The sequence below is a fragment of the Cervus elaphus genome, chromosome 5 (assembly GCF_910594005.1).
Source record: "Cervus elaphus chromosome 5, mCerEla1.1, whole genome shotgun sequence".
NCBI classification, from domain to species: domain Eukaryota; kingdom Metazoa; phylum Chordata; class Mammalia; order Artiodactyla; family Cervidae; genus Cervus; species Cervus elaphus.
In genome coordinates this window covers 122,611,010-122,626,930 of record NC_057819.1, presented here as the reverse complement: position 1 = coordinate 122,626,930, position 15,921 = coordinate 122,611,010, and the positions used below count along the sequence as shown (strand labels likewise).

The following is a 15,921-nucleotide window of genomic DNA, read 5'->3' as shown; positions in this document are numbered from 1 at the left end:
TGGAAGGCATGGTTCCCTGCTGGCCCTTCTTCAGGGGACGTGGCTCCAGCCAGAGGCCCTGGGAAGTCAGCCAGTGACCAGAGCATGGCTGGAAGGGTGGACCCTGGATGCCAGGCTCTGTTCTCTATCAGCTGTATGACCCTAAGCAGGTGCCTTAACTCCTCTGGACCTGTGTACACAGCAGGGGGCTGCATGGCACTAGACCAAGACCCCTCAGACACCGCAGCCAGGTTGGGCTGGGGAGGGCACTCACCTCCCTGGAGCTGTAGTTCAGGGTCGTCCCCGTCGGTAAAGATAAACGTCTGCAGAGAGATGGCCTGTGAGGTTTCAAGGGGCAGCCCCCCACCCCAGGGACTCTGGGCCTGGCAGGGCCTTGGCCTGGTGAGCAAGGGGGAATGAAGCTGGACAGGTGAGCCTGGGCTTGGGGATCCAGGAGAAGGGAGGGTGGTGAACCAGGGACAGCCTCCTCTACCTGCAGCATCCCCAGGGCTGCTAGGGCCAGGCTTGCTCTCGCTGGAGGCGTTTCTGGGGTCTCAGCCCAGAAGCTGGGAGAACCCACTCAAGACTAGAGCTTGAGAAGGGGCAGGAGAGGGTAGGCACTGGGGGTCCTGGGTCCCTGCATTCTCAGGCCTGGGGCCTGACAGCCATGCTGGGGACACATCTGTGGGTAGGGGGTCTTGGGGTGGATCCTGGGTGGGGTCCAGGGCAGGATGCAAGTTTGAGGATGAAGGAGCGGGGATCTCAGGGCGTGCGAGTTTGCCAGAGGCGGGGGCTGGGTTGGGGGTGGGGGTGTCCCGAGTCAGCGGGGGTTCCGGAGTCGGCGGGGTCCCCGGGCGGACCCACCAGCTGTCGGGCCCGGGAGATCCAAGTGCGTAGCAGTAGCCCCAGGCGCGGCCCGTGGTTTTTTCGGGTGGTCTTGACCGCGATGAAGACGTCGTCCGGCCGCAGGCGGGGGGCGGTGGCGGGCCGGGCAGGGGGCGCGCGGGGGCCGGAGCCGGGGGCCAAGGCCCGAGTCGGGGCTGGCGCGGGCGCAGGCGCGCGGGGCAGCGGCAACGGCAAAAGCAGCAGCGCACCCAGGGCCGCAGCCAGCGCGAGGCAGGCCCGGCAAAGCGCCCCCCGCGCGCGGCTCATGCGGCCGCGGGACCCGCGGGCACCGCCCGGCCAGGCGCGCCGCGGCCCCTTTAAGGGCTGCCCCGCCCACACTGCGACCCGGAAGTCGCGGCCGCGCTGCCCCGGAAGTGGACGGTGCGCCGCGGCGGGGTGGGCGAAGATGCCGCTGCCGGTTCAGGTGTTTAACTTGCAGGTAACGAGCCGCGGCCGGCGGCCCCTCCGCGCCCCCGCCGCCGGGCCGGAGCGGGGCCGGCCGTGCGCGCCCCTCGCGCGGCGTCCTTCTCGCGCCCGGGCTCCGGCCGCAGCGTCCCGCCCGTCGGCCCCGGCAGGCCCGGCGCGCTAACGCTCTCTCTCCTTCAGCAGCCAGCCAGCTCTGTGTCAGGGTCGGGGGGTGCAGAGAGTCAGGACAGAATGCGGGGTGGCCCGGCCCCCCGCGAGGCCGCGTCGTCAGTGGCAGATGTGCACTGCACCCCTCCCAGCGGTAGGTCAGAGCTCTTCCTGCCGGGCACGGCCGGGGACTTCAGCCTGAGCGCCAGCCTGTCGGCCTGTACGCTGCTTTATGAGGTACCTTCCAGGACAGGGGCCGGGACCAGCCCGCCCGCCCGCCCGTCGGGCCGCGCAGGGCGCCCAGGTGCCCCACTCCCGTCTCCCGGCCGCGACTGCGGCCGGGTTCAGCCGCGGGACTCGCCCGGCGCTGCGGCTTCGGCTGTTCGGCCGCGCCGGGGTGGAGGCCGCCCGTGTCTTCCCCGTGGCTTGGAGGAGGCTGCTGTCAGAATGGTGGCTGGGAGCGCGTAGCGACCCTTGGGGTCCCTGGGTAGTGGTCCTCCGGCGTCTGGTTCCCGCCCCAGAGATGGGCCATCATGGTCCGGCCGAGCGTTCAGCTCTTGAGCCAACAGTCTGGCCAGGAGCCCCATCCCTGGTGTGGCGGCGCTGGACTTGGTGGGCAGTGGGGAGGGTCTTGGGACAGGATCCCGCCCGCCTGAGAGATGGCGGGCAGAGCTGAGCTGGGCACAGTGAGGGCCTCTCGCCCTCTCTGGGCTTCTCCTCCTCAAGGTGCCAAGATGACTGCCCGTGTTGCAGGGGGCCGTGGAGCCCATGCAGATTGACGTGGACCCCCAGGAGGACCCGCAGAATGCCCCTGATGTCAACTACGTGGTGGAGAACCCGACCCTGGTATGGAGTCTGACAGGCTCTCCTCCGGGGTGGGTCAAGGGGCAGGTTGGAGTGTCACTCCTGCTGGGAAGTCCAGGCTAGGCTCCCTGACCACATCTTTTTCTAACTCAGAAACGTTTAGACTTTCTTTGTTGTTGTTCGGTTGCTCAGTCATGTCTGACTCTGCCACCAAATGGACTAAAATATCTAGTTGCCCATTTTTAATGGGTTGCTGGCCTCCTCCAGACCCTGCAGCTGCTTTTCCCCCACATGGAGAAGCACCTTGTGCCAGGCCCCCTGAAGGTCAAGTCTCACTGCGAGGACAGGTCGTCTTTGCGGCCCACCTTGGGAAGCCCTGCCTCATTGCTCAGCCTGGTGACTGGCTGCCCACATGGCTCTGACCATTCACCCCCAGGGCAGAGCTTTACTCCAGGCCCCTGCACTGGCCCATCCTGAGTGGTCTTTCCTCAGACCCCAGACAGTGGTTGATTTGGTGCCCACGTGTCCCGGCTCCCGACCCACTGGCGGGGGCTTGGGGTCCAGGGTCCCAGCTTGCACAATCTACCTCTGCCCCCAGGATCTGGAGCAGTATGCGGCCAGCTATAGCGGCCTGATGCGTATCGAGCGACTGCAGTTCATTGCTGACCACTGCCCCCCGCTGCGAGTGGAGGCCCTGAAGATGGCCCTGTCCTTTGTGCAGAGGACTTTCAATGTGGACATGTACGAGGAGATCCACCGCAAGCTCTCAGAGGCTGCCAGGTGAGGCCAGGGCTCAGCAAGGTGGGGCAGGGACAGGGTGTAGTGTGTGGCCAGCCCTGGCAGAGGCCTTTCTTGTGCTCCTGCAGCATTTGGCTCCAGAACACAGTGATCTGGCTTTCTTGTTGAAAAGCCAGGAGGGGGTGGGGAACGGCTCAGTGGGCGAGATTCTCACTCTCCCTGCTGAGTATTCAGGCTTTTTCCACACTTGCATGCGTGTGTGTGCGTGTGCAGTTCTGACACTGGGCAGAGCCTGTGGAGACGGCAACTTCTGGCTTCTCGGCATAGCTGTGTGACTTATTTCTTGCTGGGCTTTCCCGCCAGGCTGCGGGCTCCTGCTGTCACAGCTGCCCCTGTGCCACCTGGGCGCTCTCCCGATGGGGGTGAGGGCCGCTGGGAGGCACCCGCCCCCCCTGCACGTGGGCCCCTGATGGCCAGGTCCTCCCTCAGGGAGCTGCAGAATGCGCCTGATGCCATCCCTGAGAGTGGCGTGGAGCCCCCACCCTTGGACACAGCTTGGGTGGAGGCCACGAGAAAGAAGGCCTTGCTGAAGCTGGAGAAGTTGGACACAGATCTGAAGAACTACAAGGGCAATTCTATCAAGGAGAGCATCAGGTATGCCCAGGGGGCTGAGGGATGGGCTTCATCAAGAGAGCTTCAGGTGTGTCCTTGGAGTCGGGGGTTGGACAGCCAGTCCTATGGCCCAGCCAGTGACCACTTGTGCCCGGACCCACAGGCGTGGACATGATGACCTGGGTGACCACTATCTGGACTGTGGGGATCTCAGCAACGCCCTCAAGTGTTACTCCCGGGCCCGGGACTATTGCACCAGCGCCAAGCATGTCATTAACATGTGCCTCAATGTCATCAAGGTGGGCCCAGGGTGGGTGGCCACAGGGCAGCAATGCCAGTGGACCAGGAGGGGGCGCCCAGGCTGAGTGCATCCCACCTGCCTGCCAGGTCAGCGTCTACTTGCAGAATTGGTCTCATGTGCTGAGCTACGTCAGCAAGGCAGAGTCCACCCCGGAAATCGCTGAGGTAAAAAGATAGCTCTCCGCCCCTCAAACCCTGATCCAGGAGCCCTGACCACTACTGACCTTGGTGGGCCCTGTCTTCCTGGAGTCTGCCTCTGCTCCTCTTAGGCTGGAGCCGGGCGCCTGGGAGTTGAGGGTATGGAGGGCATGTGTTGCTCACTTGTGCCACCTTCTCCTGCAGCAGCGTGGGGAGCGTGACACCCAGACTCAGGCTATCCTCACCAAGCTCAAATGTGCAGCAGGTGAGGACCCCGGGGCATAGGGGCAGGAGGGCACCCCAGCTGACCCCAGCCCAGGAAACGCACAAGCCCCAAACCTGTGCTGCATGCACCAGACACTTGCCTGACTCATGTCCCTCTTAGGGAGGTCAGGAGGTAGGAACCCGTGGTTGGGGGTAGAGGCATTGCCTTCTGATAGCTGCCGTCCTGGCTGGTTACCCCCACTTCCATCCCCACCTTCATCCCATTCCCACCCTGTCAGCTGAACAGCTCGGGTGCCCTTTGTAGTAGTAACAGCAGGTGCTCGGCCTCCTTGGGTGCCTGGCTCTCCCAGAAAGCTGCTGATGCTGGCCGATGAGGTTACCTCTCCCTCGCCAGCATTTCTGTCCCAGGTGCGCCTGTTGACAGGCAGCTTCCTCTGGGCTTCATCCTCCCCCCCTGCCGCCCCCAGGCCTGGCTGAGTTGGCAGCACGCAAGTACAAGCAGGCGGCCAAGTGCTTTCTGCTGGCTTCCTTCGACCACTGCGACTTCCCTGAGGTGAGGGACGTGAGGTCTCTGGGGAGGAGACCTCACTGGGACTTGGGAAGCAGGCTGAGGGCTCAAGAGTTGGGCTCTTTGTTGGGGGCTCGTCCTCATGAGGTCCTAGGCACTCTGAGGGGGCGATGGGTGAGATAGGGTGGGCCTGGCCCAGACTTCTGTGCTGCCTGCCGTTGACCCCCAGTCTCTGATCACCTCCCTTGCTCCTCAGCTGCTCTCCCCCAGCAACGTGGCTGTGTACGGCGGCCTGTGCGCCTTGGCCACCTTTGACCGGCAGGAGCTGCAGCGCAACGTCATCTCTAGCAGGTGGGTGGAGGGTGGGGTGGGTGGAGGGTGGGGTGCTGGGCCCTGCAGCTCTGCTCCTGTGCCCCTGGCCGCCTCCAGGGCGGATGGGTGGGCAGGGCCAGCTCTGAGGAATCTGGCATCTGCAGCTCCTTCAAGTTGTTCTTGGAGCTGGAGCCACAGGTTCGGGACATCATCTTCAAATTCTACGAGTCCAAGTATGCCTCATGCCTGAAGATGCTGGATGAGATGAAGGTGAGGGGCCTGGCCTGGCTGGAAGGGTGGGTAAGTTCAGAAGGCCTGGGGCAAGCTGTCCCTGACTGGCTGTCCTCGCCAGGACAACTTGCTGCTAGACATGTACCTGGCTCCCCACGTCAGGACCCTGTACACACAGATTCGCAACCGGGCCCTCATTCAGGTAAGCATTCTGGTGGAGGCTGAGGCCGAGGCAGGGCGCTATAAAGGCGTCTTTGAGTAACTCAGTCCCCTCTGCTCTGCAGTATTTCAGCCCCTACGTGTCAGCTGACATGCGCAAGATGGCCACAGCCTTCAATACCACAGTGGCGGCGCTGGAGGACGAGCTGACGCAGCTCATCCTGGAGGGGCTCATCAACGCCCGCATCGATTCCCACAGCAAGGTGGCTGGACTCAGGGCCGTGGGGTGCGGGAGAGGGACCTTGGGCCCCACTGAAGCTTGCACCTCCACAGATCCTGTATGCCCGGGACGTAGATCAACGCAGCACCACCTTTGAGAAGTCTCTGCTGATGGGCAAGGAGTTCCAGCGCCGTGCCAAAGCCATGATCCTGCGGGCGGCCGTTCTGCGCAACCAGATCCACGTCAAGGTGTGGGCAGGGACAGCCCTGGGACTGGAGGGATGGGGCGGGTACACACACCCTCCTGGTCTGAGCCTTGTTTCCACTGCAGTCCCCTCCCCGGGAAGGGAGCCAAGGGGAGCTGACACCGGCCAACAGCCAGTCCCGGATGAGCACCAACATGTAAGAGCAACCTCCACCTCCAGGATGGTCTGCGCACCCCCACCTTGCCCACCCCCCACCCTCGGACTCCTGGGCCTCTCATCTGCTCCAGCGGCACCCCCCGAGGTGTTGCCTGTGGCCCACTTGCAGGGGTCTGGCTGCTGACTGACGCTAGTCCTTGGTGCCCCTGCCTGGGCTGCCATGTGCCCAGATTCTTGTGCCCCCTCCCCCTCGCTGCACCTTGTGCCGGGGGCCTGGGGAGGAGGCGGGCTTTCCTTGAAGGAGAAGCCCACAGGGCTCACCCACATGTCACCTGGGGCCCCCACTGGGAGCACTGCCTCCCAGCCTCCATGTTGATGCATCATTTGAGGTTGCAGCGTTGTTGAATCTTAGTCCATTAAAGGGCAGCCTGAGAACAGCCCCTGGTACCACTCCTTCCTGTCTCCATGGGGCCCCCTTCCTCACACTCTACTTGGCTTTGCGGGGTGGAGGCCAGCGCGTGGCCCTCCCTTAGGCAGGTCTCCATGGCTAAGATGAAGGCAGGAGGTGCCTTGCCCACTTCCCCTGTTCTAAGTTCGGCCCCCATTGGCCCCAGTAACACTCAGGTTATCAAAAAGCCTGGGAACATCCCATCTTTGAAATGGTTTATTGTTCATTTTGAACACACGCGGGCTGTGAGGAAGGCAGGTCCAGCCTGGGAGCCTGCTCCTCAGTACAGCATCTCCGGGCCCCCAGCATGGGCCGAAGGGAAGACCAGCTTGTCCTTCCGTGTGAAGTAGCAGGAGGTTCCCTGAGTAAAGGCGTTTCCTTAAGTGGGACATCAGTTGAGGCTTCAGCAGCAGGCCTGGGGGGTAGCACATGGGGCTGTAGCTGCCCATTTTAGGCCAGGGCACTGCCCACAACCTCAGGGAAGCCACCTGGTTCTCCAGGCCCGGCCTGCTGTGGTTCCTGCAGCCGCGGCTGGGCACCCTTCCAGGCCAGAGACCTCTCCAATTTGGTTTTAAAAAGCAGTCCATGACCTGGTAGAGGGGCAGGAGGAGGGAAATGGGGCTCAGGAGGCTGAGGCTCCACTGCCCACTGGGGAATGGGGTGGTACTGATGGCGGCAGGCGCTCCTCACCTGGGCAGTCGGCAGTCTCCTTGAAAGCTCGCTTCTTGCAGCAGCCCCGGCATAGATTAAACACACACCTGTTGCCCTGGACACAGAAAAGCTTGTGAGCCAGGGGCTAATACCCCTTCCTCAGCCACCCTGTAGCCTGAGTGAGTGGCCAGGAGCATGGAAGAGCTGTCCTGAGGCCAGGCAGAGCTACTTTACAGGAAAGAAGCCCCCCTACCATGGGCGGTGACCCGGCTGCCACCAGCACAGATAGAAAAAGGACTGCCCATGCAGGTCCCCACCGCTCCTGGGGCTGAGCTCTGCCCTAGGTGTTAACAGCCAGGACGGACGGACTCACCTTTGGGTTTCCACACTGATCACACTTTGCATATTTTGCTGAGAAAAGAGCAAAAGGAGGTGCTGTTGGAACTAGGCGAGGCCACCCACCACTGCCACCTTTTACATGTAGCCTTTGGTAGGTGTCCCTGCTCTCTTGGGGTGGGCAGAGGACACAGCATACATGGTCCTACTGGGAAACCTCATCCCACTCACCCAAGACCCATGGGCTCCATGCCCCATGCTGTACGCCTCCCACTCGAAGGTCCTTCCTGGGCACGGCAGCCCCTAGCCCTACTCCTGCCTCTCTAGCTGCCCTAGGGCAACAGCTGAGGGACAGTGGAAGGCAGGATGGCTGGCTGGCTGGCTGTGGCCTCAGGGAACCCGCCAGTCTCCTTGGGGCATGTGGAAGGGCTGCAGGGCCCTTCCTGCTGGACTGCCCACAGCTTAGGAAGCAGCAGAGCCACGTGACCCTGGGGAACCCGTTAGGGGCTGGCCTTTTCCCCAAACTCCAGTGGTGGGAGCCACTTACGCTTCAGCGAAGGGTCAAAGGTCTTGTGGGGGTTCCTCAGCTTCTTCTTCTGCTTGTTCTTGGATAAGACATCCGTGGTGCCCTCCTCCTCCTCCAGGGCCCGCTTGCTGCGGGCACCCCCATTCTCCTTGCTCTCCTCCTTGGGCCTGAAAGCGGGGATGGTGGGCAGAGCTGAGGGACACCCATGAGAGGCAGCCCACCAGTCGCAGTCCCTAGATGAGGACGTATGTGCAACTCTGCTGAGGCCCCAGCAGCCGGCACGGAGGCTGGGACACCAGTGTCTAAACCCTGGGTAGGGCTGTGGCTACAGATGACAGCCCAGCCTCACTTCAGAAAGTCCAGAGGAAGCTAGAGAGGGTCTAGCTGATCCCAGGACAAATCCACTCAGGGTCAGAGGACCTTGGAGAAGCATCATATGGAAAAAGCAATTTAAATGAAACAGCACAGGCTGGTGAGGAAGGAGGCCCCTAGTCACCAAGGGATGGAGCTGAGCCTCCAGCACGTCCATCAAGGCTGGGCAGCAGGCAGAAGAGCCCTCCTCTGTATAACACCTCCCACCCAGGTCAGCCCATGTGCAGGAGGCTCACCCTGGCCGGAAGTAGGGCTGGCAGATCCAGTGGAAGAAAGGCAAGCCTCCTGAAGGCTTCTCTCCCTCCTTCTGCCTGGCTATATCCTCCTGGAAAAGCCCAAAGGGCCCTCAGTAAGAGGCCCAAGACCAAGTCTCTCCCACCACATGGTGGCCCAAGCACCTACCTGACACCGCAGTTTTAGCTCCTGGCTCACTGCAGCAATGCCCTCCAGGGTCTTCACTTTGGCGAGCTCCTCTCGAAGCTGCTGATGCACCTGCAGCCTAATACAGATGCTCCATCAGAGAGCCGGCTCAGCCCCCACCTCCCAACTGCTGACCCTGAGCCTTGGGCACAGAGGGGCACAATCCCTCCTCCCCGCCCAACCTCACCACATCACTGCGGTCCTCCCAGACCTGACTTGGTGGCAGGTGGTGATTTTGTGAATGTCTGTGGAGAGCTTATCTTAAAAACCCCAAAGGCCCCAGGCAAGGCTCAGATCAGACAGCATCTGCCATGGGGGTTGACTCACGTGTGGTGCCACAGCTTAAAGAGATGGGCCCGGACGTAGGAGAGGGGGCAGGGGTGCTGCCGCACAATGTCCAGGTACTCCTCGGCCAGCTCCCACACGGCAGGGCTGCGGCCCTCGAACAGGGCAGGGTTGTGCAGGTTTCCCTCTGCAGGGGAAGGTGATGCAAGGCTCAGGGCCCCTGTGCCTGGCCATCCCCAGGGCAAGGCTGGCCACTGGCCTGAGAGTGCTGGCCAGTCGGGCAGATGGGGCCTTCGGTGATGACCGCGTGAAGCCTGAGGCTCTTCAGCTGGGCCAGTGGTGCCACGATGTGGACGGACCCCTCCAGCACCTGACAGTGGTGGCCCAGTTGCAGGCGAGGGCACAGCCTCACCTGCACTCATGACCCCTTGCACCCCCGTGTCCTGGATGCAGCGCTCCACGTCCCGCAGGCACTGGATGTTCCCGTTGGCGAACACAGGTATGGCCACCGCCTTCCTGTCAGGGAACAGGATGAGCACACGCTCAGAAGGATGCTGTTTCCCCCAACCCTGCGGGCAGTACCAGGCCCCCAAACTCCATCTTCCCACTGAGCTGCTCACCCTCAGGCCCTGCGCCCTCATCTCGTGCCCAAAGGGCTGAGGGCCTTGCCCTGGGGCTGGGCTGTCTCCCCGCCCTGGGTTCACCGTGTCCACTCACCGCACGGCCTTGATGTGCTCCCAGGACGCGGTGCCTGACAGGGGCCCCTTCTGCTCCTTGGTGCGCCCGTGGACAGTCAGCAGCTAGGACACAGGAGCACCTGCTGCAGCTCCGCTTTCAGCTGCAGCCCCCAACACTCCAGGGGACCCCCTGCCCTTGGCTTCTCAGGCGTCAGCTTCCCTCACTCCTCTGGGCCACACCTGAGCCAGCTGACACCCTGGGAGTGCTGCCTAGGACTCCCATGTCAGAGCTGTTCCTCTATGCCACCCAGGATGTGGAAGTGAGAGCCCAAATGCTTTCAAGGGCCAGTCCTCTTTGCAGTGGCAGCAGGAGTGCTGCCAAGGCCAAAGGTGTGAGGGAGGAGCAAGCACCAGCCTGACCCCAGGACTGGTGGGGGTGGGTGGGGAGAAGGTGATTCAGGCCCAGCACCACCCCTAGGCAATACTGGCCTCCTGGACGCAAGCATGGGACTTCCCTGCCTGCATCAGGCCTCACCTAAAGGTCGCCGATTCCTGCCCATCCCAGGAGCAAGCCCTCAAGGGGCGTTTCTGGAAGTGCGGAAGCAGTGTGGAGCCCTGGAAGCCCACAGTCCTCACCTGGCAGCCAGCCTTTTCCAGCATCTGGGCATATCTCACGGTCTTGTCAATCTCTGGGAAGACGCGGATCTTGCATGTGACAGGAACAGAAAGCTTCTCGTGGGCTAGCAGAACTGGGGAAGGGCAGAGTCGGCTCCTGAGAGAACTGTGCTGCCACCTTCAAGTAGGCTGTGGGGACCCATGGCTAAGCCCCCAAAGGAACACAGGCTCCACAGACGTCCCGCATTGGTAACAGGGAGCTGTGAGTTGTGCCTCCAACCACACTGGAAGAGGTGGTCCAGGTAAGGATGCCTCCCTCCAGTACCGTCTATTTGGTTCAAAGGAGGGCAACAGGTATGGGACAGGCGACTTCACAGCCGCCCTCTACAGCAGGAAGGGGGAAGGCACACCAAGGCCAGGAGGACTCTGCCAGCTACTGTCCTCTCTTGAGCCCTGCTAGGCTGTCTCGGGCTTGCCACCCAACCACAATGTAGCCCCAAGTCCCCAAGGGCGGCACAGCCAACTCACTCATTCTCTGGAGCAGGTCCCACTCCTCCTGCAGGAAGGCGCCATAGTGACCTGCAAAGAACAAGCACAGCCTCTGCACCCTCCCCCTGCATCCACACTGGCCTCGACCTGCCTGGCCACATTCTTTTAGTTCAGTGGCCTGAGCTCAAGGGTGCTGAGCTGAGGGCCCACCCTACGTGGTCTCTGACCAACCAGGAACTCCTCAGGCCAGTGAGGGAGAAAGGCTGAGATGCCAGGGCAGTGGCCACTGGTGCCCGAGGCAGCACAAGGGTGGAGGAGGGACTCTTCAGCAAAACACATTTATCCAGAGGGAGCCCCACAACTTCCTGAGCATGGAGGAAGTAACAAGCCCCTGATGGCCAGGTGAACCTTGTCCCCTACCCCCAGTGACCGAGAAGGGCCGCCCTGCAGAGGGAGGAACAAAGAAAGGGCCCACATCAGAAAGCTGCCAGAGGAAGGCCCTCAGCCAGCTCACCCACACATCTGGCATCTCTGCACTCCAAGCCTTGCCCTAGCCAAAAGCCGGTACTCAACGCAGAACCCCAGAACAGGAACTCTTACCTCGTTTGGCAATCATCTGCGGGCAGCCCAAATTCAGGTCGATGGCATCACAGTAGTCCTGAGCCAAAAGAGCCGCCTGGACAAACACCTCTGGGTCATTGGCACAAAACTGGAAGAGACATGACAGTTGCCACAAGCCCCAGCCAGGCCCTGGCACCGGGGCTGCCCAGGGGTTCATAGGTGACCCAGTGGAGGTGTAGTCCCAGGGGATGACTGCAGGATGGTATCCTATCTTAGATGTTTACAATATGACCAAGCTAGAGACGTCCCTGGTGGTCCAGTGGTTAAGACGCCATGCTTTCACTGCATGGGACACGAGTTCAAATCTCTGGTTGGGGAACTAAGATCCCACATGCCACACAGTGTGGCCAAAAAAAAAGAGCAACATGACCAAGCTAGGATGCACCCCCATGCCACCAGCAGAGCAAGTTACAGATTCACACAATCCTCCCAGATGTAGCAGAAAGCCAGTATCACTGACTTTGCCAAGAGCAGAGCTGTTCTGTCTGTCTGATAAAGAGGGGGCACCTAGGGTGATGTCAAGGACAGGGAGGGAGGGGCTGCAAATCCTCCACAGCACCCAAGCCATCCATTTGCCAAAAGTCTGAGGCAGCTACTGGGAAGAGATCAACCTCTCTAAGAACTGGCCTGCCCTTGCCCCTCTGATCTTGGAAAGCCGGAAAGCCTTTTCTGGAAAGGCCCAGGAAAAGGTTCTCGGCCAGCGTTGGAGGCTGGGCTGCTAACCTGTACAATGAGAGGCCGGTCCTCGGGGCACACATCGCAGTACAGGTTCTCCTTGCGGTAGTTGGCATCACGGACAAAAACCTGGGCATGCAGCATGGGTGTGTAGCACAGCTGGGCCCCGTGTCGGCGGCTCAGCAGCCTCCAGGCCAGCTCGCTCTGGTCCACCATGGGGGCCACCACGTGGCGGGCCCCCCCCAGGGTGCGGCTCCAGAACTCAAAGCCTTCCAGCTTTGGCATTGCCTCCACACTGAAGGGCAAGACCATGGGCTCAGCCGCAGCCAGCGGAGCACAGATGCAGGAGGTGACCCCCCTCAAGGCTGCTCTAGCGCTGCCTGATGGTCACAAACGCGGGTGCTAAGGGTGTCGGCTGATGCAGGCCAGGAGCTGACGCCTCATTGCTGTCGCCTTCCAGTGGAGACCGTGGGCAGGTTACTCAAACTTTCTGAGCTTTAACCTCTCACTTCTTAGCGGGATTAAGATGTCTGCCTGGCAGGACTGGCATGAAGAGTAAATGGAACAGTGATTGATAGTGCTTTGCCTGTCAGGGGAGGCCATCACAAAAGGCAGCTACAACCCACAAGACCTGGAGATCCCCACCAAGGCAGGACCACCCTGTGGTGATGCTGCCCTCCGGGCCCACCAAGCAGCCCATGGCAGTCACCCGGACACTGTGCCCTCCTCTGGGTGTCAAATGTACAAAAGCACTAAGAGTACATTCCCTCTGGCTTCTCTTACCCACGCCCGGCCAACCTTATCAGAGCCACCGATCCCTACAGTGACTTAACAGGTGGTAGGTAGCCTGGAAATTACAACTGAAACCTCAAAGGATCAGATCGTAACGAGGGACTGTCAGAGAACACCCACCTCCTGTACTACTTTGGGAATTATTAAGCAGGGTCATCGGCTTAACAACTGCCTAAGCGCCCAGCTGTGGGTTTATTTTCGGGAACTGTGAAGCGACATGTAAAAATCAATATGATGCCCATAGAGGCCTGGACACGAGGCGCTGAGCGCAGGGCCCTCCACCTCCACCCAAAGGAAGAGCCCCGGGTCCCCAGAGAACCGCGGGTCAAACCTGAAGGGAACCTACCTACCTGGGCGGAGCCGAGCCACCTGGGCGCCCGAGCCAGGTCGAAGCTCCTCTCTGGGCAGCTGGGCCCTTCGGGGCCGGGGGGGATAGCCAGGGGCCCGCCAGGGTCCCCACCGGGAGCTCCGGGGATGCGGCTAGGGTACCGCGGAGTGGGGCTCCTGGGTTCGCGCCACGGCTTAAGATCGCCACGCTGGGGCCGCCACCGGGCCGCCGCCGGGCCCAGGGCTCCGCGCTGGGGCCGCTGGGAGGTGCTCCGTCAGGCCGTTCCGGGCGGCCCGCGGTGCTGCGAGAAACGCATTCCCGGGAAACCGCGCCCGGCTGCTGAAGGGCCCGCCGCGCGGCGGAGGGGCGGTGTGCGGGGTGGGGGTCGTAGGCTAGAAGTCGACTCCGCCCGGCGCGGTGGGGCAGTTTCGCAGCGGTGGGGCCGGACAGGGGCCACTGGGGCTCTCCCCTCGCTTGAGGGGGCTGGTTATTGCCCGGGTGCCACCGTTCCCGAACTCCCGCCCTCCCAAGCAGAGGTTCGGGGCTAAAGTCCTCGCCTCGGCCCCCACGCGGAATCTCATAAAAGTCTTCGAAGGACCAAAAAATCTCTGTTTTATTTCGGAAAGCGAACACCGCGTGAAACTCCTGGCCCGCGGTCCCCAAAGCGCCGCACTCGGCCTCCCAGGCCCACAGGATTCTTCATTGTAAACTTAAGACATGCGAGAGTCACCGGCTTAGCGAATATAACAACCTTACCTCCTGCTCGTTCTCCTAAATACTCTCTTCCCTTTCCTAAAGAAACCGATTGATCCTCGTTTTCCCCTTCTCCCGCCCTTTCTCCTATTACCTTCGGTTACAGAAACCTCTACCTCTGATTACTGAGTGTCGGTCCCCTGTATCCGCCAGAGGGTGTGAATATACTTTCTTTCTTTGTTTTTTTTTTTTTTCTGGCCCTCATCTTTATTTTAGTCTTTGTTAAATATCTTACACTATTTTAACCTTTACAGAAGGATTTTTTTTTTATTAGTTGGAGGCTAATTACTTCACAACATTTCAGTGGGTTTTGTCATACATTGATATGAATCAGCCATAGAGTTACACGTTCACCTGTCTTTTGTCAATTTTATTTGCAGGACCCCTAAACACAGTCCCAAAAGGGAAGAGGGAAAGTTTTTCCTCTAGCAGAACCAAGTTTCATTTTACCATTTCATCCTTAAGTATCTCAGTATCCCCCAAAGACAGGGATTTTTAGAGCAATATCATTAACACACCTGAAAAATCCCTATTTCCTAATATCAAATATCCATCATTGTGTGTCCAGTATGGCAGCCAGTTGTCACATCTTGATTGCTGGAATGTGGTCTGAATTAAAACGTGCTATAACAGGAAAAAGACACACCAGGTTTCAAAGACTTAGGGGAAAAAAAGTAAAAGTTAATTCATAATTTTAAAAATATTGATGATATGTTGAAATAATATTTTTTATATTACATTAGGTTGCATATGAGTGCCTAATACGGCAATTCCCTGGTGGCTCAGATGGTAAAGAATGCCTGCAATGCAGGAGACACCAGTTAGATCCCTGGGTGGATTCCCTGGAGAAGGGGAAAGCTGCCTGATCCAGCATTCTCGCCTGGAGAATTCCATGGACAGAGGAGCCTGGTGGGCTGTACGGTCCATGGGGTCGTAAAAAGTCAGACAGGACTGAGAGACTAAGACTAACACTTTTTCTTTTTTTCTCTTTTCAGGTTAAATATATTATTGCAATTAATTTTATCTTTTTAACTTTCTCGAAATGTGGCTACTGGAAATTTTAAACTTACATATGTGGGTGGAATTTGTGGCACAGCAGATTGAGGAGCTCACCAAATTTCTTCCCAAAACAGCAAAGATAAAACTGGACAGAATTGTTAAAAGCAACCATTTCAGGACTCTGGAAGTTGATCAAATTTCATACCATATTTGAAAAGCACTTATTAAAAAAAAAAAAAAAAAAAGACTGCTCATCTATGAGAAGACCAGTGGGAGTCTGTGATTTCAGTATTGTACAACTTTTATTTCCTTCCTCCCACTGGTAATTCCACCAGAGCCTGGTAGGCCTTGAGGGCCTCTAGTTTCTACAGACTCTGGAGAGAGCTGACTAGACTGGGAAATAGGGAAAGCCCCAGAAAACAATTGTAATCACAGTAGCAAACAGCGGGGTGAAAGTGTTAGTCGCTCAGCCAAGTTTGACTCTTTTCTACCACATGCACTATAGCCTGCCAGGCTCCTCTGTCCATGGAATTCTCCAAGCAAGAATACTGGATTGGGTAACCTTTCTCTTCTCCAGGAGATTTTACTGACCCAAGGGTTGAATTGAACCTGGGTCTCCCACATTGCAGGCAGATTCTTTACTGCCTGAGCCACAGGGAAGCCCCAAACAACTGGGTAGAAACCTGTATCTTGGCTGCCTGATACTGGTTGCAGAAAGCAATAGTCCAGCCATAAATTTAACAAAGAAATTCAGTAAATGAGCTAGCCATGTGGGCCTTGATAAGATAGTAATTTGCTAGGCTGTGCATACAGCAAGGAAAGACCAGAGTTGGCCACAGCTATATACTCCTGTCTGACTGAAGAAGAGGCTTTGTGCAAGGAAAAAGCC

General features: G+C 59.4%; 2 protein-coding genes across 10 annotated transcripts; one reads left to right on the top strand and one right to left on the bottom strand.

The window, feature by feature from the left end:
* Positions 1 to 850: 850 nt before the first annotated feature.
* On the top strand, positions 851 to 6,482 carry GPS1 (G protein pathway suppressor 1). 8 transcript variants are annotated; one of them, XM_043905150.1, is made up of 14 exons: positions 851 to 1,303; positions 2,191 to 2,283; positions 2,840 to 3,021; positions 3,469 to 3,633; positions 3,755 to 3,890; positions 3,979 to 4,056; positions 4,237 to 4,294; positions 4,722 to 4,807; positions 5,019 to 5,113; positions 5,239 to 5,344; positions 5,427 to 5,507; positions 5,590 to 5,727; positions 5,798 to 5,932; positions 6,015 to 6,482. In XM_043905150.1, the coding sequence occupies exons 1-14, from the start codon at positions 926 to 928 to the stop codon at positions 6,087 to 6,089; spliced, it is 1,806 nt and encodes a 601-aa protein (XP_043761085.1). In that variant the 5' UTR covers positions 851 to 925; the 3' UTR covers positions 6,090 to 6,482. The 8 variants fall into 8 exon arrangements, with proteins under 8 accessions (XP_043761085.1, XP_043761084.1, XP_043761083.1 ...); XM_043905149.1 differs by having other exon boundaries at positions 4,234 to 4,294; XM_043905148.1 differs by having other exon boundaries at positions 3,343 to 3,633.
* A 198-nt stretch (positions 6,483 to 6,680) lies between these two features.
* On the bottom strand, positions 6,681 to 14,185 carry DUS1L (dihydrouridine synthase 1 like). Of its 2 annotated transcripts, none has more exons than XM_043905156.1 (14): positions 13,299 to 14,185; positions 12,209 to 12,703; positions 11,465 to 11,573; positions 10,904 to 10,954; positions 10,397 to 10,509; positions 9,801 to 9,883; positions 9,496 to 9,599; positions 9,126 to 9,270; positions 8,781 to 8,877; positions 8,615 to 8,703; positions 8,028 to 8,173; positions 7,518 to 7,555; positions 7,184 to 7,259; positions 6,681 to 7,083 (listed from the first exon to the last, which is right to left on the bottom strand). In XM_043905156.1, the coding sequence occupies exons 2-14, from the start codon at positions 12,470 to 12,472 to the stop codon at positions 6,944 to 6,946; spliced, it is 1,455 nt and encodes a 484-aa protein (XP_043761091.1). In that variant the 5' UTR covers positions 12,473 to 12,703; positions 13,299 to 14,185; the 3' UTR covers positions 6,681 to 6,943. The 2 variants fall into 2 exon arrangements, with proteins under 2 accessions (XP_043761091.1, XP_043761090.1); XM_043905155.1 differs by having other exon boundaries at positions 13,303 to 14,185.
* Positions 14,186 to 15,921: the final 1,736 nt, after the last annotated feature.